This window comes from Chanos chanos, chromosome 3 (assembly GCF_902362185.1).
Source record: "Chanos chanos chromosome 3, fChaCha1.1, whole genome shotgun sequence".
Classification (NCBI taxonomy): domain Eukaryota; kingdom Metazoa; phylum Chordata; class Actinopteri; order Gonorynchiformes; family Chanidae; genus Chanos; species Chanos chanos.
The window spans coordinates 33,018,293-33,045,296 of NC_044497.1; the positions used below are offsets into that span (position 1 = coordinate 33,018,293).

Here is a 27,004-nt window from a genome sequence, read left to right on the forward strand (position 1 = left end):
TCTGGAACTCTATTTTAAGAAACCACGCATAAGTTCACGTCTTCATTATTATTTCCTGAATTAACTAATGAGAACTACTGCCTCAAGACACGTATCTTATTTTTCACAACTCTGACGTTTTCATCCAAATGGTGAGAGAGCACCATGCGCCTCATCAGTCGGCCACAGTGTGGCAGCATTGTAACATCATATAGCACTGAAGTACTAAATCGCCTTGCCTGAAATCACTGAGGTAATTGTCCAAGCAGAACCTCTTTTTAATGGAGAGAATTGCATTTAAAATTAAACCTTATTTTCAAGTAGGTGTTTTCAAATGAATTCAATCAGCGCAGTGGATCACATACAGTAACACTTTCAAAGGACGTCTGAATTTATTTCCTATTACATGTCATAGATTCTCTCGTGGGCCCACTACCTGCGAGGTGAGAAATAGAGGCCGAGTGCGATGCTACACTGGTGGCGGGTTGGGGCGACTTCTCAATCTGCTGCCACCGCGACCCGTTCCCGGATAAGCGGCGGACGATGATGATGATGATGTCCTAGATTTATTCTGAAATATGAGCGGACTAACATGCCGGACAACGACAAAAACAGAAAGTTTGCGCATAGAGTACTGTTTTAATATATACATTACCAAAAGTGTGGGTTAGCGGTATTGAACACGCTTTTCAAGGAGAACACACATTCAATACACAATCAATGGCTTTTTGGGATGTTTTTAGTGGAACAAACAATGCTTTGAATAGTTTTTTGTTTTGTAGTTTGCTGCTATCTTTACAGATGGCTTGTGACAAACCTGAACAAGCAGGATAACTAAAAATCTGAAGAAAAGTTACCTCAAAACTCATAACTGTAAAGTCTGTAAAATTGCACTTAAATATTTTTTTTCCATTACTTTTCTGCTGTTTTTTCATTCTTCCTCCTTTTTTGATAATGTAATCTTTCTTTTTTTTTAGCTACCCTACTGTAGTTAGAGTTAAACACAGGCTGGAGGAAACACAGCCTGATGACTGTGAAACTAGGGCTTGCTCTGGTCAGCTGTAATATATTAAGAATTTAACTGACTGTCACACTGATGAAAAGTCACTGATATAGATAAAAGCTTGTCATGGCAGTTTTTAAATGAAAGGCTTGTAAACAGAATGGACAAGTTGATCAGGAGAATGATAGGTTTATGAAAAGAGTGAAGGATGTTAGATGGCTGTAGTAAGATTCCCTTAGAGTAAGTGATCTTTTCTTAGACAGTCTTTACTCTGAGGACATTTGATTCTAATTTATGACTCTGCAGTCCTTAGGTGCCTATATCTGCTCTGCCCTCTGCCTCAACAGTAAATTGACTATGAATAAAGAAGAAATTACTTCTTGCAAGTCACTTTAATTACTTCTAAAAGAATTAGTTAGCTGTATATGTTATGTAAACATTTTCATATTCATAGATGCATAACTGCCAATCAAGAGCCAAATTAATTTTCTAGAATAAAATACCAGAGCTCAAATTATACTCTTGAATAATTAATGTGTATGTTTTCTCAATAAAAAACAAATGGCTTAATCAAATCTTTTGTTCACGAAGTAAATGCAAGAAGGGACAAGAAAATAATGACTGACAGTTAATAGTTGACACAGTAGCTAGCATTAAATGGTAGCTGATATGTCCCATTGTGCAAATTCCCTGGATTAGTCAAGCAACCTGATCTCCATCACAAGGAAAGTCGATTGACGCCCTCAGTACAGATAAGAACATTTAAGTGAGGAATTGATAGGACTTACCTGCGATTTGGTGGACAGGTCACGGAAAATCAGGTTAGCCTTGTGAAGTGTCAGGAATAATTGCAGCCAAATAAGGGAAATGATTGGAGCCTCAAGGGCAGTGCACTGGGGGGAAATTAAGCTGTAATTGCTGGGGCATGCTGTATATTAAATGAAAATAAAAAGCAGTATCAGGGGCCTAGTCAGAGGGCATTATGCAAAGTGAAAAAAAAAATACAAATGCAACAGTTAGGTGAACTGGCTGTGAGCGCGTTTTTGATTTACTGTTGAAATCTCAATTTCTTTATTCTACTGCATGTCTTGACTGCATTCAGCTGACCAGTATTGCTACACCACAACACTGCCAATCACTACACTTGTTTGTCAGATTTATGTGTTTGTGTGTGCGAGACACAGGGGAGAATTACAAACAGTTTATTTATCATTGCACTGGTGTGGTGTGACTCATGCATACATGTGCTTTAGAACAGCTCAGTGCAAGGTACGACTATTCCTACCTATTGTGACCATTGTTGCTCATCTCTTATTCATTGCCCATGCAAAAGAACCTAAGTGAGTTGGTAGAGTTTATCAAGGCAGTTCTTGAACATTTTTCTAGTCAAATCTAGCTTCTGAGTAACAAAAGACTGAACACATACAACAATTCTGCTGTTTGCACATTTTTAAATGGACATAATATGTGCTTTAATGAGACAACAACTCATATAGAATACTGAAAAGTCTCAGTTTCCTTTTCCCCCCACATTTACAGTTTGTTGTTTGTCCTTTTTTCCTTTTCTTGGGTATGCCTCCTTAGCATCTTATACATCTCAGCCTATTATACACATCACACATTCAATCCATTACCTTCTCTCTCTCTCTCTCGCTCCTTTTCTCTCTCTATCTCTCTCTTTGACTTTCCCAGTTCATTTATCAATGCAAAGAAATGCAGTAAACATTTGATGCAGAGACACCCACAATGGGACAGTGCACCAGTCAGCATTGAACTATCTGGATTACACCTCAGAAATAGACGCTGACTCTTTGGTTGTCTTCATCCATGATTGGTCTCAGATGATGGGTTCATTTGAGAGAGGGATCAAAGGCACAAACAAGTATTAAAGAGCTACGAACTCCCACCACAGATGCAAAGAGATATAATTAGAAAATCTACAGCCCCTCCCTCATCGTTCCTTCCACTCATGTTGTCTGCTTTGAGACATCTTAGCTACATAAAAAGATGTTTGCATTTCAAATAAGGTCTGTTATTCAGATGCATCTATTAGAAAGCCTTCCAGCAAGAGGAATCTGCCGTTTTTAAATATTTTAGCAGGCCAGAGAATAGAGGGGATACATGAGAAATGCATGCATTTAATTCTTATACAGGTGTGTACATTCATATGCGCATATTTCCACACAATTTTATTGATACATTCCAGTTATTTATCTATATGAATAAATATATTTAGGCACATTCAGTATTTATGTATAATGTCTATCTGTATGTATAATAATACCTATTTTTTGCTCTGTATGTTTATATGTAAATACTTTTGGTAAGAGTATCAATACACAGTATGTAAGAGTCAATATAACATGAGAAATGGCAAAAGAAAGTGTAGGTTCAGTGCAAAAATCCACATAAGCACAAACAGTTTTAAAAGTAAAACTAAACAGAAACAAAACAGAAACCAAACAAATGGATAGATCATTTACCTATAAAAAAGCAAAATGCCAAAAATACAAGTGATAAGGAAAGCCCTGTTATCCAGCCACAGAAGACAATACATTACAACAGGGGAGTGCAGCCTCATAATTGAACCCCAAAGAAATGCATGTCCTTGATATCAGGTACATTCTGAATAAAGCTATGAAGGCTCATCCCCTTTTTAGAGTAACGGGAGCACTCTTTCACCCATTCTATTGATCAATCCCACTTTATATGGAAATCCTTACTAAGGTAGACTGTTGGCTTCACTTATCAAGCTTGGGAACGACATTGGCATTGATAACTTTCCCATTAACCTCAGCCTCTTGTTCTTCCCCTCCTTCCCTGCACCCAGCAGCCCTCCTGGATGATTTCCTACCTGGGGCCTTGTTGTCCAGACCAGAGCTGGCTGGAAGACAGAACTCACGGAAACAGCGTTTGAAGTTCTCGTCCAGAAAAGCATATAGGACAGGGTTTAGGCTACTATTGGCATAGCCAAGTGCAATGCAAAAGTGCATAAGAGTCACCATGGCATGACTACCTCCGAGGTCCACCTTCCCCAGGGCCTGGTTCAGAGCCAGAACTTGAACAGGCGTCCAGCAAACCACAAAGGCAGCAACCACAGCCAATACCATAAGAGTAATCCTCCTCAGGTTCCTGTCCTTCTCCCGCGAGCCCGAGAAGACACGCACACTCCGCAGGCGTCGAACCATCAAGCCATAACAGATGCTGATTATTGCCACAGGAACCGCAAAGGAGAAGGTGAACACACAGGTCCCAAATATGGGATCCCAGAAGTCTTGAGGGTCAGGTAGTACCACCATGCACTCAATACCTGAGGAAAGACACGATATCCATGAGTAACAGTCCTCTTTTTCTTATCTGTTCTGGTATTCTCAGTACAGACATTTAGCATCTGTATTTTTCTCTGTTTTGTGGTATTTAACTTTCAATGTCTCCTTGTTATTATTAAACATACCATATGTCTCTTCTACCTGTCTGTTTTCTCTAAAACGTATCAAACAAACACTGACATACATGCATGCAAAACTACACTTAAATACTCAGACAAACACATTGAAAAACACTTGACTGAAACCAGCTAATTTAAGAATCAAAAATATTTGCTAGTGGCACCAAAACTAGAGCATGATAATAAAATGGTCGATTACTACTATGAGACCATGATGAGGAAAGTTAATAGAGTGACAATGGCAGCTTGGAGTGGAAGATGAGACACACTGTTGTATATTTACAAATAAAAGTGACTACCATTTGGCTCCACCTCCTCCTGCCCCATCACCATGACCGGCACGCCGATACCAGAGGCCAGCAACCACACAGCTACATTGACCAGTTTAGCCCTGTGGGGCGTGCGCACAGCCAGAGAACGTACCGGATGGCATACGGCAATGTAACGGTCCACACTCATGATGGTTAGAGTGAACGTGCTTGTGAACATGTTGTAATAGTCAATGGCCACAACAACCTTGCACAGACTAAGGCCAAAGGGCCAAAAGCCAAGCAAGACATCAGTGCCTTGGAAGGGCAAAGTGAACAATACCAGGAAGTCTGCCAAAGCCAGATTAAAGATGTAGATGTTGGTGGCTGTCTTCATCTTTGTGAACCTGTGTGAGGACAGAAATGTTACACATGTAATAAATCCATCACTGTGTTATGAAGTGAAACTGATGAATTCTTTTGGTTGATCTGTCCACCTACATAGTCATTGTTCATCTTAGTAGTATTGATGTTTTTGATTCAGGGAGGAGCTCATTTATTTATGAGAGACACCTTTCAGGTAGACAGATTTAACTGTCCTATCAGCTGTCAGTGTTTGGAGTATGACCAGGAATGATTTCAGTCTGTATGTTTCAACCTAACAGCAATAATTGCTGCACCACTTGTGATGCAATAGCAATCCCAGTGAGGAAATAAAAGGAAAATGCAGAGATGCGTACAACATAGAGGAAACAAAATGTTCTTGAATTATTCAGTCATCAGTAGAGACAACAGGTGGTGGAATCTGAGGGAAATTAGTGTCATTCAGCTGCACCTAAAAAAAACCTGACTGAACAACAGTAGGACATCTCATCTGGAACCTTGTTAAAGATGTTATTATGACAGGCCTGCAGGAGGGCTCCGTTTCTGAGTAATTTATGGAAATTTAAAATTCCTTCCCTCACTATGGAGGCAAGGAGATACATATTGGTCAATATGGTGGCAGGGGAGTTTCAGTGAATGTTGCTTGGTAACCAGCCTAGCAACGACAGCTTTAAAAGTAGGTCCAGAGCCACTGTATCTCTCCTAGTGTGTCAAACACATAAATGCACACACTGTGCAGCATTTGTTACAGTACACATCATGTAACAACACACCTACACACATGAAGACAGTGGTTTCTTACACATCCTCGATACCAGTTCTCTCTCTTTCAATATGTTTCTTTCTGTGGTAAGTGGTGGCACTCCAGTATCTCTACTTTTTGAATGATAATTATGAAGCAATTATCTTAACACATTAGGCATGGATAGGACACTTGTGTAATGACACCTTATCTCAGCCTGGTCAAGGCATGAAAGAGCACATGTTAATGTAACTCCCTGGTTGGGTCTGCCACAGTAAGACAAGGGTGTGAGTGAGTGTAAATTGTGGGATAACATGACAACATTTCTTCTGCCCAGTTTATTTCTTTGTCTTGGCAACGCATCTTTGGTTATCTAAGAATCTAGAACCTTCAATCACTTGCAAGAGGACTCTGTTGTCTAAAGCTGTCATAATTATATATAAACTGATGAGCGCTCTTTTATAACAGATTTATAGATGTTTTAGTAATTCATGCACACCTGTGTAGACTACATTGTATGCCTAAACTCAGAGTTTCCTTGTCACTGGAGGTAGTGCCATATGCAAGTCTATATTGCAACCAACTCAAACTTCATAATAAAGATGTAAGATTCATTTTATGTAGGAAAATAAGGCACAATGAGAGGTCATAACGCTACATAAAAGATCAAGATGCCTTACAACAGCTTAACTATGAACTGCATACAGGGTTGTGCTAAATACTGTTACATTTTTCCAGCAAGTTCTGAGTTTAACATAATTATACATGATCTCTAAGAGCTCCAACTGAATCACTATAAGATATTCATACATTAGTATCTAATGTTTTTATGCATTGTGACTGTTGTATAATGTATCATACATGCTTGTTCTGACTGAAGTGTAAAGGTGTGAGTATTTGTCTGGATCTAAGCATGATTTACTGTCTTATTAAAAATCATTTCACAGAGAACCCTCTGCAGCCAAAGTCAGTTTCAGAGTTGGAAACATAACTTTTTTAAATAACTCCAGAATGGGAGGATAGATACCAGTCGAGTAGTCGGTTCCTCACACTGTCTATCTTCTATGCTTATCTCTTGTGCTTACATTTAGGGGGCATCTATTGCTATATCATCCCTCTGCTTTCTAGAGAAGACAGAGTAAAAATCTGAAATGCTAAATCAGCAGCTTGCCAAAGGTGCTGGATGAGCATTCTGTGATTAGCAAGACAAGTGGTGTAGTGATAAAGAAAGATCTTTAAAAATGAGGGCATGACATTCCCTGACAGCCTGAGATATTAAAAATGGATGTGATTTCATTAGGCACTAAAAGAGCAGGGATGGAAGAAGCAAAGGCAAATTCAGCTGCACCTAAATTATGTTCAAACACTTGAAATGCTTAGGTTTCAGAAAAGTTGTTTATGCCTAAACGATCCACCCACCCACCTATACACACATACTCACCCCCCCCCCCCCTTACCCACCCACACAGACAGACACACACACACACACACACACACACACACACACAATCAGAATCAAGAGCCAAAACCAATGATGTCACCTTAGCCAAGAGCAGATAAGTCAATTGCTTTCACTCTTTCCCCTTTTAAATTTACAACATTTCCTCAGCCAGGAAGATTAGGAGTGCAATAATCAAAAGTACTGACCTCAAAGTGAAGGTAACAGTTACTTCTTACCGGACATATTGTAGAGACTGTGATGATAATCATTCAGAAAGCTCCTTAAACAGCCACATATTTCTATACATTTACCATTCTATTGTTTATTTATAACATGAATTTCAGGTTGTAACACTTTTTCCCATCCACACACCTCAGCATTCTCTTTGATGTCTCTGTGAAAGTGTTAAATCCTTTTCCTGACGTTACTCAGTCTATATTCAATATAATCCTAACTATTCTTTTCTTTTTTCTTTCTTTTTTTTTGGTTTACACATTCAGGGGAGAGAGAGAGAGAGAGAGAGAGAGAGAGAGAGAGAGACGCAGCGGGATGAGAGGGGTACGTGAACCAAAAGAGTATTCTCACCTTATAATGACATACATGACCAGGCAGTTGCCGATTAGTCCCACCACGCATACAACCATGTAAACCACAACAATAGTGATCTTAACGCTCGTTGTCAGAAGTCCTTCCGAGTCATCATATGTGCTCAAGTTGGCTTGGATATGAGTGTCGTTGTACATTGTTGAAGTTATCGCATCGTGGAGATCAGCCAACTCACCAAGGAATTCCATTGTGAAGACCGACGACTACGTAAAAAGTTTTTGTTACAATATCCTGAAGTACAGTCTAACACAGATACATATATTCTCAATGATCTATTTAAACGAGTTTAGTAAAATAAATAAATAAATAAATAAAAAATAAATAAATAAGTAGTAATAATAAAACGAACGCTATCTTTGGACTGCTTAATAACGACTATACTCACACGCAATTCGAGAAGCTTAATCCGTAATTGTTAAATCCCAGGGGAAAAAAATGATGAAGCCACTTCCCGAATGGCTATTTTGAAATCTGCCGTCCAGTAAACTTCTCTCTCATCCCCAATCCCAGAGCGTGCATCGGAGCGACTGATTTCAATTTGCTGTCCTGTCTCTCACTGTGTGTCCGTGGATATGCCATGCCCGACACTGTGAGCTAATGAAGATTTAATGTGAACGGACATCCTCCTAATTGTCAACCTCAGACGTCGTGCCGCTATGTTTAAAGCTGGTTTTAGTTCGTTCAGCCTTCACTCTCCTACCCCTTGTTTAAAGAGAGAGAAAGTGTTGTGAGATATTGATTTATGTTATTTTAAGCAATGTTATGTTATTTATTTTAATGAGGCAACTGTTAAACGTCTCTGCGAATTTATGTCTCAGCTAGCAGTTTAGGTAGCCTGTACTCTGATTACACGTCTTATATTCCTGCAGACTTGTTTATTTTAGATTTATTTTTATGTGGTGCAGAACACAGGTTTTGATATATCTAATTGACCAGAGTCTCTCTCTCTCTCTCTCTCTCTCTCCCTCTCTCTGTGTGTGTGTGTGTGTGTGAGAGAGAGAGAGAGGGAGGGGGGGAGAGAGAGAGAGAGAGAGAGAGAGAGAGAGAAAGCAAGGGGGGTGCACATAGAGAGAAGTGATCTATTTTCATTTTGGACACTTGTGTTCTGTGTTGAGAACATGAATTTACAGTCTTGGCACACTATTTGTTGTTTGTTAGTGAAGCTACACATAGCTCAAGGGCACAGAGTAGATTAGCAGGAAACGCTGTAACTCTCTGGAGCAATCGACCACCCAGTCCCTCGAATCATAGCTTATATATATTGCAGGTTGACGGGTTCATTATATTTTGTTTGGTTTTTAAAAAAAACTGTGACCAGTAAATGCTGTCTTATCTGTCTGCTAGGACCTTTTCAGGGGATTGCAGCAACTGAGAAATTTGCTTTAGTGGTATGAGATTCTATGGCTGTAAAAAAAAAAAAACTTAATCACAACTGACCTTACACAAAATGAGTTTACACACACACACACACGCACATGCACGCGCACAAAAACCAAAAGAAAAAAATTCTGAAATCTGCCTATAGTGTAGAAAGACCATCATTAAATTTTCATTTTCCAGTTTGCTGCTGCTGTGTGATGATGTGAGATAAAGACAAGGTACTGGAATGATAAGCATGTTCTAAACAATATTAATGTGACAGTGATAGTTCTGCAAGTGGAGGCACCACGACTGGTGTGGCTGCAACTGTGAATCATGGACTGGGCAAGAACAAATAAGTTGAGGAAAGAAGAGAGACAAGGTATTGTCAGATGCATCATTAAACAAGCCCACACATAGTGTATACAGTTTCACCAGGGCATGCCTACGAGTTTGTATGATTTCTGTTAAACGCAAGTGAGTTGCTCAAACCTCACCGTGGAAGATATTTAAATTGTCTGACGTCACCTCTAACCTACGACTATGCAGTGATGTGGGTGGAGGAGTGCAGTGGTGTGAGATGGTGGTTCAGAGCAATATTTACAGCCATGTTGTGCTGTTGGGCATAGTTTGTTTATAAGGCAACACACGTCACTAATGCTGCTGCTGCTGCTGCTGCTGCCGCCCTGAGGAAAGATAAATGGGGAGAGATTTTGTCTCCCGGTGGAGAGCACTCAGTGAAATGTAAGGCAATCAATTTCATCCCCGAACCCACTGAACTGCATCTTTCTCTGTGCTCTAGCTTGGACACTGGAGATTAGAAAAGGAACCAGGAAACAAGTGAAAAGTGCTAGAAAGAATGGAAATAAAAGTGATGATAGTAAAAGATGTAATTTGATGACAGATGGAAAAACAACAACAACAGCAACAACAAAAACAAATAAAAGATTGTGAGAAACTTGGAAATTTCCACACTGTGGTAGTTCTGTGTAAAGAATAACATTCACTATAGAAGTAAACACATCCTTCGATGTTTGTGTTGTGTGTGTTTTTGAACAAATGTGTGTGAGTCAAGTGCAGTATTGAGCACTACTTTAATCTTAAAAGAAACAAGTCAACCCAGTATAACACTAAAAGGCAAAACATAGACGTCTAAACCATGAGCATCCAAAACCACTGACTCTGCAAGTAACAATTACCCAAGGTGGTAATTACTGTCTTCTGCTCCAGCCACAGTGATGACAAATGTACACTGTCAACAAAATCCATAAAGTTACAAATACAAACATCACTGGTTTATCACGTTCAAAATATCAGACTACCTGACTGGAATTTGTCTACCTTAAAAAAGTGGGTATCTGAAACTTAAGTGGTTTCTTCATATGTGTGTGTGTGTGTGTGCGTACTTGTGCTGCTGCACATGTAAAGTTAATTTACATGAGGAATTCTAACAGTAGCAGGTGTTAGTAGTTAGTGGCTCTCTTGAAGCACAGAGGCAGAGTGAAACCTGACAATAGATAAGTATTCTAGAGGTAATGAATACCTCTTTGCCTGCTTTGCAGAAAACCTTTACCACAGTTCTAAGAATACCTCTATTGCTGCCACGTCCTCTTTACTGTTGTCATAGCCACCATTTTCATGATGACTCTCCACACTCTAAAAGATGATTTACTGGATTTGCTTTACAAAACTGAGCTAACAATTTGCATGCAGCTTTTTCAGCAATCCTAGCAATGGGTATCATTAAGTAAATTGCTATGAGCCTGTCATTGTTATACTAACACAACTAATTTAAGTGCAACCAGCATGATCTTCTACAACATCTGAAAACTCAGTTAAGTTTAACTTAATACTCATCTCATGCTCATGGATAATATTAGGTTGTCTAATCTTTCCAATGAAGTTGATCTAGCTATTCATTTTGTTTCCATGACACTCAGAAACGTCCATGCAAACAGTCTCCCAGTTTTTTGCCTTTTTGTTTTAAGACCTTTTCTCCCACATGCCTCCTCCACTACATATAGAATCACTGAACATGGAGGACTTTTCTGGGAAGCCATAATGCATCTGGGGGGTTGTTCTATGCTACCCAGATCCATCCACCACTAACGTGGCACCCCTGACCAACCAGAGGGAGTGACTATTGCAGCAATGAGGACACAATCTCCTGTTGGTTCCCCACTTGCAAACAATTTGTTTGGCTCATCCATGGAAGCACCGCAAGTGGGATATGAACCCAGGTCTCCATAGTGGTGGGCTATTGTCTTTTCCACCACATGAGCACCTGCTGCTTTGATCTTTTTTTAGTACCATTAACGTTTTTCAGTAAGGGGATAAATAGTAACATTTGACAATTCCACCTTTTATTAGTGAACGTCAGTGAATTAGTGAATCAGAGTATGTTGTTTTCATGGCCTCTACCTTACTGGCATTACTGCCTTAATTTGATTAAAACTGGATTATTGGTGTGCATGTAACCTTAGCCAATGAGGCTCTGGTGCACGTGCTGGGACAGAGATATTTTCGTTAAGCCATTCTATATTTGTCTGTTGTTTAGCTTTTCCAACAACATTGGATATAACATACCGATTTTTATTTTTTAAAAAAAAACGATATTTTTGTTATTGTTTTTATCATGGTTGAACTTTTGAATTAAAATTGATCTTAATTTCAAGTAATTTCAAGTCATCCAAGTCATTTTTAGAGTGCATGCAAAAATGATGGTCTCCCGCCCTCTGCTGGCAGAAAACTATGATTTCATCTCCAATCAAAGTTCTTTGGTGCTTCACTACTTCTCTATTAATAGTTTAAAAACGAAAGACAAATCTGAATTTCCATGTCAGTTGTTGATAAAACAGTTTTCCAATTTTGTGCGGATCCTTCAATCAGTCAAGTATTCTGTCACAATGCCCAGAGGGGGAAATCTGTATTGTCACTGTGTTGTTGTGAAAATGGCAATGCCTCCCACTTCCAACTAAAGCATTGTCTGCTGGTGTTAAATGTTGCGGCAGCATAAAAATAAACAACCAGAAAAACTCCGCTCTAATGGCAATGTAAACACATTCCATGTTATTCCAGCGAATACAATATTTTCTGTGCATTTTCACTGAAAACTCACATTTTCACCGGAAAAGTGAACGTTACATACAGTTAACTGGGTCGCGCATGGTCAATGAATTCTTTAAAGCGTTTCTTTTACATTGCTTTAGAGATTACAGGAGTCCATGAGAAGAAGCATGTACAGAGACTTAAAACTATATACACTTGACAAGGGGACATCAAAGTTCAATCTACATGTCAGTCATTGTGTCATTGTTTGTGGGCTGTAGAATAAATTTGAATTAACTTTATGCACTTTCAGATCAGTAATTTTTGTGCTCTTTATCTCTTTAAGTAGGTTTTAGAATCGACATGAGAGATGTACTTTTGCAGATTACATTACCGATAATCATTATGACCATCATCATAACAACATGTAGCCTATTTACATATTTATACGCTCATATACTGTTATAACAGCCGATTCAGGACGGCTAAGAAGTTTCAGGACCAATCTAGAAGTCGTCTTATTTGAATAACGAAATATCAGTTCAAATGTTTTCGAAATGTGTTGTAACCTACTGCACACATTTCGCACAAATATGACCAACATTGCACTAACATCGTATAGTCTGGTATGGCATCATACTGGCTGTCAATAGCGCAATAGGATTTTTCTGTTTTAATTCGATGCCTTTTGAAAATTGTAGACGCTGATTTCTTAATAAAAAAAAACAGGAATCACAATCGCAGTCACAATAATTTCAGTCCCGTTTTCCAAAAGGTTTGTTTTGTACTCATGAGTTAACACTCCAACATTTTCTTGAATGCTTTCCTGAAACTATCGTCCAGGAACGCATATAGAAATGGATTAAGACACGAGTTTGCGTAGCTCAAACCTGTGATGAAGTACGAAATTCCTATTACAAGGGGAGTTGAGGGTAAGTCTGTAGTGAGTGCCACCACGGTACTCAGGTGGAACGGGGTCCAGCAAAACAAACACACCGCGATTACTATGAAGACCATCACAGTCACACGCTTTTTAGCTTTGTCCAACGCCTTGGCGTTCGAATTCAGGCGCATGTGCCGCAGTTTATACAGCATCAAGCTGTAGAGGATACAAATCGTGGACACGGGGATAACGAAGCCAAGAACCAGGGTATAGATGCGGCTTGCCTTAAACCAAAAACTTTCCGGAATTGGAAAACTCAAAACGCAACTCTTCCTGCCCTCTGCGTCATCGGGACTGACATAGATACCTGCGAAGACGGTGAACGGCACAACTATTAGAATGACCAGAGCCCACACACAGATGCTTACTGTTTTGGCGAATCGGTATGTGCGGTGTTGCATCCGTTTGGAGTGCACGGTGGAGAGCACCACAAAATAGCGGTCGACGCTCATAACTGTGAGAAAGTAGATGCTGGAGAAGATGTTGTAGTGGTCTATTGACAGAATCACTTTACACAACACCTCACCGAAGGGCCAGTAGTTTAGCAGATGTTCTGCAATATTGATAGGTAGTACGAGCGTGAAAAGGTCGTCTGCTATCGCTAAATTTAGAATGAACATATTAGTGACAGTTTTCATCTTGGGGGCTTTCAGGATGACATATATGACGGCTGTATTGCCTGTAAGACCCGCGGCGCAGATAACAGAATAAATGACCGGTAGTCCAATGTAAAAATCAGGATAGTAGAGCCATGGCGGGGGGGTACAGTTGGTATAGTTGCTGGGGTACTGGTCAGTGGAGAGGTTGCACGAGGAGTGTGTAGAGCCAGATACTGACTTATTTTCCATCTTCTGTCCTTGAGGCACAACTGTAACAACTGTAATTAAAATACAGAAAGTATTTATTAAAGGGAGGGTTATATCCCATATAGCAGGAAACAATACGTCGAGAAGAGGTTATCTAGAGAAAATAACGTGAATAAATGAAGTTAGAATGATGTATGCAATGTAAATCTGTGGACTTTATGGATATAATGTGGTTCCCCGTTTGTGGTTCCTCGATGGTGGAACAAGCTACCAACTGCCATCCGAGCAGGGGCATCCCTCTCTATCTTCAAGAACCTCTTGAAGACTCACCTTTTCCGAGAGCACCTCCTCTCCTAACGACTAACACCTCTAACCCCCTAACACGCCTTACTCACACCTAAGGTGCTGTTCTATACCTACTCTCCTGCCTCTATCTTGAAGGAAACTCGCACTTGTTACTTATTGCTCACAATTAGCGCCTACTCTCAGGTCTGTCGCTATCTTGGAGCTTGAATTGTTTTTCCCACTTGTAAGTCGCTTTTGCTAAAAAGCGCCAGATAAATAAATGTAATGTAGTGTAAATGCAATTGAATGTAATATTGAAATTTCTAGCTTACCTTAGGACTTCTTAAATTGAGGATTTTCTCCAAAGCTTTCCGCTTAACTGACCTATGTGAAGACTGTTTAAAGGTATGCACCGACTTTTGCAGATACGTCTGGTTTTACACGGGTTGCGCGCACACATGTGATGTAATCCAAAGTCCCCGCCGTGGTCCCTGCCGTGCTTCGCACTGGCTCTTGCTCACGAGAGATTTCGACTCATTTTTTGAATTAAAGGTTTTTTTAGTCTCATGCTCACAGCAAGATGAGGCGCTGTGCTTCTATTACTAACAGATGCAATAATAATAATGCAAATTAACCTCTTTGCCATTATATTAGCAAAACTGTAAGTCAAGGAAGGAATTACTTTCTGACTCTCACTGGCTTTTACCCAAGTCATACAAAACTTTAGATAAGCCTCTGAACATAATTAAATCCAGTGGCCTTGGAAAGAGTATTGTCAACAGCAAACATTATCAGTAGAGGGTTTACTGTGATAACAAGTCCTTTTTATAGATACATCACAACTGTATAATAAAGACAAGGCAAACACTGACTTTCGCATAGAAACAACAGAGCAGCTCCTATAGTAGCCTATGTCCAGCATACAGTCAGATGGAGAGAGATTTCACTATGATAATATAGTTTGCCGTATCTTTACAAGATGCTTGAAACCACATCCTTGAGAGAGACAAAAAAAAAAGAAAAACAGAGAGAGAGATGTTGTAAGAGAAGATTTCTCTTACACTCATCTGTCAGAGCAAAAGATGGATCCAGACCCAATGCCTTAAACTGCTTAACTGTGACATTAAGGCATGAAAAGTTTAACTAAGTAATCAATTATCTTTTCTTTATTGCTCACCAGGCTTGTTGTAAGTAGTTTATCATTTGAAAAATAAATTCTGAACACCAAACCACACACACAAAGGGACTTAAAAGTAGCTGAAAATTTTTAGGTGGAAGGTTACATAGCCATTTGAGTGTCACAACTTTGCAGGCGACATGTATTTATGACTCACAAATGCTCAACATGAATAAAGGAGTTTTTGTAATGTACAGACTCCTTTTGCTGGTCCATGGTGATTCATGTCAGAATGTCAGACTTCTGGCTGAAGCACATCCTTTTCTGTACCGATTCAATCTTCTCCAGTACTTCTGAAATTGCTCGTTCATATCCTTTCAGTATTAGTTCACGATCAGTATTCACCAGTGACAAATACAAGAATTTACTCACATTGCTGCATAATGAAACTATCAGCCTTGGACCTAACATTTTCATTAACACATGAAAGTGAGAGATGGAAAGGTGAGAATGTAAATAGATTAAGAGAGACTTTATAAGGAGGCAAATACAAGGTGTTTGTTTTCTTTAAACCAAAAATATTCAAAATCTCTTAAATCATTGATCCTCTTCAGTTTATCTTTTTTTTTATATTCTACAAAATTAAACTTTAAATGGTCTTTTCTGCACAGAACAGACAAATAGGTACTAAGAGGAGATTTAACAGCTGTAAGAACTAGAGGTCATTTTCCTGCAAGGTGTGAAATGTCAGTGTGGAGTTTGGGTCCCACTTTGAAGTTAATTATAACTGTGTTGTCACTAGAGTCATTTACAAGGTCAGCCATGCCCACAAGAACATCATAAGGAAATAAAAATGTGCATCCAGTCTATTTCATGTAAGTGTAAACTAGCGCAAAACTGTGATTAATATTTGAATGTCAGCCAGGCTCCAGGCTGAGCTCAGTACCAGCCAGATGCCTCAGGATGTTAAATGTCTTTTTAAGTTACATTTGGAGTATTCAACATGAGTCTTGTCAAATGATGAGAATTTTGTTATGAAATCCAGCCAGTCGTAATCTGTAGATGAGAGTGTGGTCGCTTTGATTTCTCTGAACTGTCAGACTGAAGCTCACCGACAGCTAGGTGATGGATGAAGCCTGATTTGTTGAATAACAGACACTTAGCATGAGTATCACATCTGAGGCTCTACTGATGAGAAATATGGATGTTGAAATGGAGAGCAATGACAAAGACCCCACTCCGAACTCCAGGGCTTAGAGGCCGCAGAGAGAAAATGTAATTTGAGGTGATTGACATGTATTTGTTTCTATACCAAAAAAGCTATTTTTCTATTGCATGAGGGGGGCTCTGGCAAGCCTGAGGAACAGGATGTTAGTGTGGGTGATGTGGCAGTACTGCAGAGAAGCAACTTGCTCAAAGCACTAATTATTGGCCTTTTCAGAGTGTTCTCCAATGGAGCACTTACCACCTTTACAATGTGTCATCCAATGAAAATAACCGGAGCCATGGCTACAAATGACCTGCCAGGGACTAACTGTGGCTGATGGCATGGTGAATCAGGTAGCAGTAGTCGATATCTTTTACATCCTGTGTTTAGAAGTCCACGAGTTCATTAAAAAACAAACAAACAAATAAACAAAATTATTTCATTCAACAGACATTGTCAAACATGTCTGGCAATAATAAATGCAACAAGATAGAAAGGAATCATAGGCATATATAATCCTTTTAAGGACTTAAAGCATATCTACAGACTCTGACAGCACGGATGTTCAGTTCTCTTAATCACAGCAAGAGACAGGTGAGAGGAGAAGCAGCGGTTAAGGTCAGACCAGCCATCCCCTCCCTATCGAAGTTTGATCAAAGAGTGTCTGAGCTACTTTATTCTCTGAATGGATGTTGCTTTTATACTGATAACCATAAACATCAGTAAATGATATTCATAAACAAAAGAAGAAAAGCATATTTGAATTTGGTTGAATTTAATTGCCATTATTATCACTAACAAGAGAGCTGTGTATCAATGGTGTCAAAGCCTGTGAAAGTTTGCTTTGCATTGTTTTTGAACAATTCATCAGAACAACTAGATAGTGTTAATTTACCATGACTAAATCCTAAAATTTCCAAAAGTGTATCTTAATAGAAAGCTCTGGGTATGACGATGTTGGACTCATCTGAATCAACTACACCTCAACAGAAGCAATTAGTTCTTAGGTTAACCTACTTATCCTTTCAAATTATCCCCATGCTTCAGCATACAGTTCTAAATTGGTTTAAGCATGCACAAACAAAAGCCTTTTGCTTTTTAAGAAATAATAGCAGGTTTCCAAGATTCAGGAAGGGACTAAAAGGTTCTTATTCTTTAAAATCTAATTTAATTTCTTCAGACCAAATTTGGCTAAATTGGGGCTGACGTGAAACAATGTAAACTAGATAATGCATCTACTTTGGGCATATGCAAAGCCTGGAGTAAAAAGAATTATCTGCTTAACCCCAAGAGACAAAATGTATTCTCTTCAAGCACTTCACCGAAATGATAAACATTCATTACTGTTTGGATGGTGGGATGTCACGCTGAGAATGAAACAAGGTCAGGCACTCCTCATGAGAGGAATGGCTTTGCCTCCCATTTCATTTGATGGCTACTCCACTCTATTTTTAATGCATAGGGGTTTGACAGGAGTGCGCCGTAGTGGGTGAAACAGAATACCTGTTCAGCCTGACTCATATTAGTGTTTAAAATGCTCAATGGAACATTTTATCCTCATATGATTTATGTGAAAGCTTTTAGGGAGTGAGTCACCATACAGGGGCTTATGGCTAAACTATAAATCAAACTTCTAGCTCAGGGTGAAACCTCATGAAAAACACCTGGAATTTGAAATTCATGATTTATTATCCATTCAAACACTTTGTGATATTAGACTGCTTTTCAAACATGTCTTTTCTGCCTCGGACTGAAGTTAGTGTGACGTCACTTTAATTCTTGCTTATTTTAAACCATAACATGTATCTTTGAGCCTGCACAACTAAACATAGTGTTGTAGATTATATAGCAAAATTGTATTTAATTCCTGCAACAACAGTGAAGTAAAATCAGGGTGCAGGGTCATTTCTGATTTGGATAGAATTCATTATTTCTCTGTTCAGTAGTGCAGTAAGACTTCACTCAAAGCTTTTTGATATTTTTTCAGTGGAACAGAACTCAGCCTTCACTTTGACAATGTCTTTGTAAATGTAACGACAGAGGCAAAGGAAAAAAGAGAGAGAGAGAAGTTGGCTCTGAGGTTGCTTTCAATCACCGCATGTTATATGAAACTAAAGTTTTTTCCCTCTGCTCTCTTTTTTTCTGCCTGTCCCCTGTGTGAGGTAAACAGCCTTTCTGGCTATTTCAAAGTTTCAAAATAACTACACTTGCCTCAGTAGTGCACAGACAGTGAATTAGTCACTGGATTAATCACCTAACACTTTTCCTGTGTTATTCAGCTGTTTGTCAAGCGTGTGGGGTAAATTGAACTTCTGAGGCCATTTCATGGAGTGTAGCCAACATTGTTCCATGCACAATGGATATGGAAATTTATTCTTTTGTACTTTCAAAAAGAGCTTTCATAGTTACACATTTTCCATTTCTTTTTTTTTTTGTACTAAGCCCTTTGGCTTTCCAGGCAGGCAAGGGTTAACACTAATTGTTGTCAATCTGAAACTCCTTTGAAACTGAGACAACTTGTGGAGACAATTTGGGCTATTTGTCTGGGTAAAATAGATGACTAAATTTGCAACCACAATCTTACTTACCAATCCTAAGGTACTAGTTACAGGTTAAAATAAACATTATCCTATTCTGTCAAGAAAAAGGTGTTTTAAAAACTGAACATTTCATGTCAAAAGCACTGAGATTACTGAAAAGACCCTCTGCAATTGCAATGACATTATTCTTCTCACACATCACATAATGTGTTTATTACTGTTAGATGATTATGTGTAAGTTAGTAGCAGGCATTCTATGTCGAACGGTTTATCTGGGCTGTGCTTGCTTGAGAGATACGCAGGGTGATTCACCTGCTCTGTTCATTCTGCCTCTGGCTCTTCAGCATCTTACACACACTGTATGATTCAGCTGGACCATAGGGAATGTGTCTCCATGCACCCAAACACGTTCTCAGTCGCCCAGTTACACATAGACACACACGCACAGAAACACGCGCGCGCATGCACACACACATACACACACGCACTCACAAAAACACACACAAAGATGCACATGCTGCAGTAAACAGGCAAAAGTGCCTGTGGTAGAACCTGGAACACAAATAAAAGTGCTCTGGGCCAAATCCAAGGCAAGTGCCATTTCAAATCCTCATTCCCTTTCCTCTCTACAAACACACTCATGCATATCCTCAGACAGGAAGACACAGTCTATAACATTTTAGCAAGATGTGTTTGTGTGTATTTAAAAGGTGTTTTTAGAGTTTAGATTACTGATGGGAGGAGATGGTGGGCAGAGACTCCAAAAGCAAACAGCGCTTTGTGTGTAAGGCAGTATCAGGTAATCAATCAAGTCCATCACTGGAAAGAGCAATAACGTAGTCAATCAAGAGATCATATTACATCTGATATATCTCAAAAAATGAGCTGAAAAAATTAATAATTTGAATAAAACCTGAGCAGCATTGCTTAAATTTGCTTCTTAAATTACCATGCTTCAGTCCAGCCTTTTTTTTTTTTTTACAGGGCTCATTAACCACCCCACCCCAACCCCCATCCTTCTCACAAAGGATAAGAAATCATAAATATATACAGGGAGTTTAACTTGTAGAGAAACACAATGATTTCAGCCTTGCGGCAACAATATGGTTGCCAGCCAGTTAGCTCTAAGTAATGACTGCATTATGCGGTTCCTCATTACCAGCCAGCTTATTCACGCTGGTTGCCCTCTGAGAAAGAGTCACCATTAAAATGTCAAACTTCAACTTTAGCATTGTTAGGGAGTCTTGGATTTTGCCATGGAAATGTTATGGAAGAAGAGGGTTTATGACACATTTGATGCATCTGAGAACAGAGGATCACTGACACTGTGATAGCCAGATATGGCTTATCAGAGGCCATAAAAAACAGTAAGTAATTTCAGATGATAACTTGTGTCCCTCTTTTATTTCATCATTAAATGTGCATGAATTTCAGGCTAAACGAAACTGGCAGGCAAACTAAAAGGCAGGGGGTTTACCTCAACCTCAGGGGTCACTCAGATGCCCTTAAAACACAGACTGTTTCATTAACCTTGGCCTGTTTTACACAGGAACACTTTCTGAACACCTTAATAATTATTATTCAGAGAAGAAAACCACAGCCTACAAAACAGAGATGTCCTCCTCTTATTTTAATGCCCCCCTCCCTTCCTCACCAAATTCAACTGAAATGTTTCACGTTTATGGATCTGAACTCATGGCACCTTACAGAAGCTTAACAACGTTCCATGAAGTAGTTAATTTTTTTTTTTTTAAATATGTCCCTCACTTTCGTTACGAATAAGACTCACCCAGCAGTACCCAGCAGTACACAAAGTAGGCAACCCTGATGGAAAGGATGTGGTTCAGAAAGCGCATTAATTGAAGGAGAGTAGACAGCGATGGCCACTGATCCACTGAACAGATCCGCACAAGCTTTAAACTCGCTCTTTTATTCTCTATCTCTCTCTTTTTTTCTCTCTCTCCGCAGATGCTCTTATCCAGAATGCCTTTAAAATATCTGTTGAAAGTGGGTATCCACAGATACAGTGTTCTGGGGGCAAGTTTTTTTACACCATCAGTTCAAAGCCAGTGCTATGTACAATGCTAAACAAGAAATCACTGCAATGCTGTAGAGCTAATACAGTTAATGCAAAGAATAAGTGCAAAGTGCCACAATGTAGTTAAGTGTGCGGAGCTTCATCTGCAGGGAACAGCTGGATTTCGCAAAACTCCTTTGCATGATCATTTTTTTAAAAATGAAAAATTTAAAAAAAAATTAAAAACTGCTAGGTATCAGTTATGAGATTTATAATAACTAGACTTGAGATACTGTAATATAGACAAAGATCCTCGGCAATCTCGCCAGTTATTATCAAATGTAGTATAAAATTTGTGAAACATATTGTCTTCTGGCAGCCTGTTTGACTGATGATGCCTTTTGGCACTTTCTCCTTGTGTTTGTGACAAAAGTAAGAGGAGCCAATATATCTTAATTCACTCAAACACATAGGAACTAAGTAACAGCAACTGAAAAAATGCATGTGAATTAAAACCAGGTCGGTGAACATGACCTCAGAAGTAAAGCTACCGCAAACCTGAAAAGAACATGAAGAAAAATATTGCGTATAATTGAAAGATGAAAAAATATATGAGATTCTAATGAGTGGAGCAGGGTTAGAGATGTGCTTAGATTAGATTTTTTTTCTTCAACTTCTAAGAGATATGCTTATAACCTTGTAGGCAACATTAAGTTAACTGAACAAACGTAATATCAATGACCTTGACTGAATAGACCCGTCTCTCAGTTGCCTCCCCACAAACACACCCCTCCCCCCGCGGCTTTGTCCTTTTTGACTTTCAAAACAGCAAGAGAAAATGAGAAAAGTTCTCTCTGAAGAGGAAAACCTTGTGCTGAAAGAAGTATTTTAATTCCTCTATATTTGAATCCATTTTTTAAAAAGATTGCTGAGCACTTCAAAAGTTGTTCGTGACATCTGAACAAATAAAAATCCTTAGCATTGGGAAACCTATTAGGACTATGACAATGCAAGTTATGATGAACTAGTCCTAATGTAAGACTCACATAGACAGCTATTGATTATGAATGCATATCAGAATGGAACTTTGACCACTCAGTAATGTACTAGTCTCATAGTAGTCATGGAGATGCAAATAAACATTTTGTTTCAGTGAGACTTGTGTTGCAGTAAGCTGCATGATGTACCCCCAATACAGTTGTACTGTCTCTGATGGAGCAAAAACAGAAATCAGTCACACCTTGGATGTAATTAATGATGGCATCTTCTCTTCATATTAGGAGCAATACTGGCACAGAATATTTTCTTGTATGTGCCATAAGTGTAAAGATATATCACGGTATATGTCTCTCAAACGTGCTGAGGATACCAACAAGGAAATTATTGATGACTGGTATCAGGATAATTAATTTTGCTCTCTCCCTCTCTGAGAAAGACATGAGAATTATGACCGAAAAGCCACTCAGAGGGAGAAAGAGGTAGAGCTTGGTTTAGAAGAAATAGCAGTTTACAGACACACAAAACCAAAATCAACAAACAGTCATGAACTATATCTGTTGCGAAGATCCAGCTAAGCTTTCCATAAGTCTGTAGTAAGGAAGTAAGGAGTACGAGTCTGCGTGGCCAAGTTAGAAAAAGAGACAAGTTGGTGTTCATTCTGTTGCCTGGGGAACAATGCCAGAGAAGAGCTGACACTACAGCAAACGTATTAGAGATCAACCATAATGAAGGTTTCACGCTGGCTTATTTCAGGACGTATAAATTACCATCAACACAACTGATAAAATTAAGATGCATCCTAATAGATGCACAAACAGTTTCAGTGTACAGTTATCCCTATATTTATTATTATTTATTAGTTACTGCTGCTTACAGTTACTGCTGTCTTTGTGTGTGTGTGTGCATGTTAGTCTGTCTGTCTGTGTGTTTGTGTGTCTGTGTGAGGGAAAAGGGGATTGCATTTATGTTTGACCAATCGTTTTATAATGTCTGCATTTGGAACATCTCCTCTTCTGTACCCAACATCTCCATGGTGACTTGAGGTGGCCGAAACGTACAGAAATAGTTTTTTTTTTTTCCTGGGAACACTTTGTTAAATGTCAATGAAGAGATGATGACAAATGTCTTATATAAGCTACAGACAATGTAACGTATGTTAACATATATATAATTTAAGAGAACTCTGACATGACTGATTTCTTGAGAGACTGAAGTAAGACACTGCTTTTTCTGCAAATTTTCACAGTACAGGCAGAGTGAATCACACAGAAACAAAGTAAAGAATGTTTTCTTTTTTAAAATAGGGCTCCAGCGTTAAAAGCGTTCCATGTTAAAAGCGTTCCCTCTCAGACTTCTTTTTCCTCCTTTCCAGTCTTTGTACTTAATGGGCACTTTAAAACCTGAAAGCTAAAATACACTCACCGGCCACTTTACTGGATACATGTACCTTGTAGATACACCTTGTAGATGTACAGTTAGACACTATGGCCCTTGTGGAGAGTGTAATTTTTTTATTGTTCGATTTTCAAAATAGGGAAGATGTGCAATAATATTAAGTGAGTGAGAGAGAGAGAGAAAAAGAAAGAAAGAAAGAGAGAGAGAGAGAGAGAGAGAGAGAGAGAGAGAGAGAGAAAGAGAAAGAGAAAGAGAGAGAGAGAGAGAGAGAGAGAGAGAAGCATTTTTTGCACATTTTCCCCCCATTTCTCACACACCGTATACTCACTGTATTTGTCACTGGAGTGAGGCTGTTGTTACTGTTTTCTGTCCTGTAGACGGCAGAGGGCAGCATTGTGATGAAACATTTTCCTGGGCCACCACAAGGTGGATGCAAGGGGCTGCATTAAAGTTAAAGCCAACATGGCAGAAGGTCGCTGCATTGATTTTCACGTCACCCTCTAGCCATGTCTACAGTAACCTACGGTACAAAACAAACTAAACTTTGATTGAATGAACTTTGATTAAATTGTCTTTCATTTATTAATAAATCTTAAATTCAGACTTACACAATTTTGTTATAAAATGGTCGGGGTAGACGCAGCAGATAAATTTATTTGCATATCTTATAGGCATAAACTTTTAAAATACATTTTAAAAACACATACACTGAAAGCATGTTCTTTAATGAATGATCAATATAATTTTTTAATGGTGCTTGTAGTGCAGCATACTGAAATCCAGCCAATGAATTCCATGTCGAATTGCAATCATTTTCATGTGAGATGTTCATACTATTTTTGTATGGCTGTAGTTCCTGTAAATGCCATCTGTGATGTGTGAAAAATGACATTTGTCTCATTTCTTTCTTGTTTTGTTTTTATAATCTCAGACAAAGGTCATATATGAAGAAAAAATATGTATGGCATCCGCAATGGTATAATGGTTCTTTCAGATGTGTGAGCAAGAATGAAAGCATATCAACCTCAGGCATGGGAAAGAGACTGAGGTCCCAGACTTTACTGAGATGTATGTGTTACACATGACCACTGAACTTTGACTGCAAGGTTAGAAAATGTCACTTTAGGGTCAAAGGCCACTGTATGTGCGTGTGTGTGTGTGGCTGGGGTGTGTGTATGGTGTGTGTGTGTTTGAAAGAAAACGGTAACTCTGATTGAAATAGCCTTTTCTCTGATTGGTATTTTTAGTGGACTTTACAAAGATGTTTATGTTTCATGAGATGAGATGAGACAAGATGAAATGGAAAACAAAAAAAGAAACCCAGTATATGGAAAGAACAGGGAAAAAGAAGGTGGCAAAAGAAAAGAAAGAGAGGTGTAAAGAAGAACTTTGAGGCAGAAGTTCATTCAAGTATAAATTACACTCTGAGTTTGCCTCTGTAACTATCACTGGTACTATCATCTTCATAGGCTTTAATGCTGAGTTGGTAGAGCTTTTTCTGCATCAGCCCCCTGCTCTTTCATCGCTTAGTGTGTTGTAACTGTAGATCCAGCACCTGTTTTCAGACAACAAAGGAGGGAACAACAGCAGAATAGAGTTTTCCTTATCTCACTTCTGTGGAAGAGTTGGTAGGGTTCCAAATGCTCCCACCCCCCCCCTCTTTTTTTGTCTGCGTGGCTTTTATGACACCGGAGTCATTCACTGGCCCTGCTGTCTATATGCCTAAGGCAGTTCCTCTTCTCTGTCTTCTTTGCTTTTTTCCCATCGTCCTTCATTCCGATTCCAGGAGCATATGTCACTGAGAAGTGCTCTGCTAATTAGAGAGCTCTTTTGTGTGTGGGTTTCACTTTTTGCCGCTCTTGTTGTTGGTGGTATTGTTGATGGAGTATCTCTAAGACTCCTGCCGTCCAGACAGAAGGTTTTTATTGGACCCTTAATGAGTTTACCTCGGGTGGTCTCCTCTTTAGAGCCTTGCTTCTGACTGTCTGCTCTGCTGCTCTGCCTGCCCTGAACAGACCCAGATTTCATCTGTTAGGCCCTCTTATCTCTGCAATCCAGGAAAGGAAAGGAAAAGGGTTTCTGTGTGTGTGTGTGTGTGTGTGTGTGAGTGTGTGTGTGTGTGTGTGTGTGTGTGTGTGTGTGTGTGTGTGTGTGTGTGTTTGTGTGTGTGTGTGTGTGTGTGTGTTTGTGTGTGTGTGTGTGTTTGTGCAACAAAACATTTCAGGCTTTCTGATAGAAACATCTCATCTAAAGAGAAACATTTCAGTACCCAAAGCAATTTTCATGGCACATGAAGGATATGCACTTGTTTTCTCATATGTCACTCATATTCTCTTACTAAGAGACTGAATCCTCTATAAATTGGGAAACACTGCCTCAGCAGGTAAAGCTTTTCCAATGCTTCAGCCTTTTAGTCTTCTGTTTGATCTGAATCCAGGTTATGGCCGTGTGCTGCATCTGTTTCTAGCTTTGATGTGTGCACAATGAGTTGCACACATCAAAAGCTAGAAATAAACACAAACATGCAATAAGTTTTTCTTATGTATATCCACTGGATATTGGATATGATTGTCACAAATTAAGATTGTTATTGGTCTTACATTAAGTCTCTTGGGGAGAAGGCACGCGTGCCATATCAAAATCAGTAACTAAGACCTGACCCTTCATGACCCTGTCCTGGCTTCCCTGAGGGGTCATCTCTTTCCTAGCACCTGCTCCTTCAAGGCAAGAAAGAAAAAGGTCATCGGGGTCATGACCTCAGTGTTTCACACACCTACTTTGTTTCTAACCCACCTCCAGGGGTCAAAGATCAAGCAATAACCAGTGTGACTGTCCCCAAGTGACTTTTCTTTTCCATGGGCAAAATGCCACTTCAGAAGTGCTTTATCGTTCATCAAAACCACTGATGGACGATTTGCTTATGACCTTTAAAGTTTTCCCAATGCCTCTAAAAAGCAGCTCCTTGAAAATCTGCAAATCAGATAAACACTGACATGAAAGACTTGTGTGAAAAATTCAGTCATGATTGGTCATGTGTCCTGCAGCATTGTAAAATCTACCGTCAAAATTCTCCCATAACAGTTTTACTCAAGTGTTTGCATATAGCCACTCAATGTTAAAACAAGCTCAACTGGTTATTTCCAAACATGCAGATCACTATATTAGCTCAAAATGTGTTTGCAGCATTTTTAAAGTGCACAGACAACACTCAAAATGACCAACAATGTATTTATTATCAGTGTCTCAATATTCAACAATGAAATGAACTGACTAATTGACTTGTGTATTTTTTCACTCTTACTGTAATATAAATGACTTAACAAGTAAATGTAAGAATATTCCTGTTCTGAAAACTACTATACTTTGTTTTGGCTGAAAAGAGCAATGTTTAAAAGCATGTGTACTATTTAACTTTGACTGGGTCTAATGTGCTACTG

At 39.1% G+C, this 27,004-nt stretch overlaps 2 protein-coding genes across 2 annotated transcripts; both read right to left on the minus strand.

Moving 5' to 3' along the window:
• Positions 1-448: 448 nt before the first annotated feature.
• Positions 449-7,988, minus strand: LOC115806910 (nociceptin receptor). The gene is made up of 4 exons (XM_030767765.1): positions 7,831-7,988; positions 4,727-5,085; positions 3,858-4,292; positions 449-507 (listed from the first exon to the last, which is right to left on the minus strand). Exons 1-4 carry the CDS (start codon positions 7,986-7,988, stop codon positions 449-451), a joined length of 1,011 nt encoding a protein of 336 aa, XP_030623625.1.
• Positions 7,989-13,053: 5,065 nt separating this feature from the next.
• On the minus strand, positions 13,054-14,049 carry LOC115806911 (neuropeptides B/W receptor type 1). Its single transcript, XM_030767766.1, has one exon. It carries the CDS (start codon positions 14,047-14,049, stop codon positions 13,054-13,056), a length of 996 nt encoding a protein of 331 aa, XP_030623626.1.
• Between the last annotated feature and the right edge of the window lie 12,955 nt (positions 14,050-27,004).

Coding starts and splice junctions, on each gene's coding strand:
- LOC115806910 (XM_030767765.1), bottom strand. CDS start 7,988: ATGTACAACGACACTCATATCCAAGCCAACTTGAGCACATATGATGAC. Junction 5,086..7,830: donor GTCATGTATGTCATTATAAG/GTGAGAATACTC, acceptor GTCCTCACACAG/GTTCACAAAGATGAAGACAG. Junction 508..3,857: donor CTGTCTTCCAGCCAGCTCTG/GTCTGGACAACA, acceptor CCGCCGCTTATC/CGGGAACGGGTCGCGGTGGC.
- LOC115806911 (XM_030767766.1), bottom strand. CDS start 14,049: ATGGAAAATAAGTCAGTATCTGGCTCTACACACTCCTCGTGCAACCTC.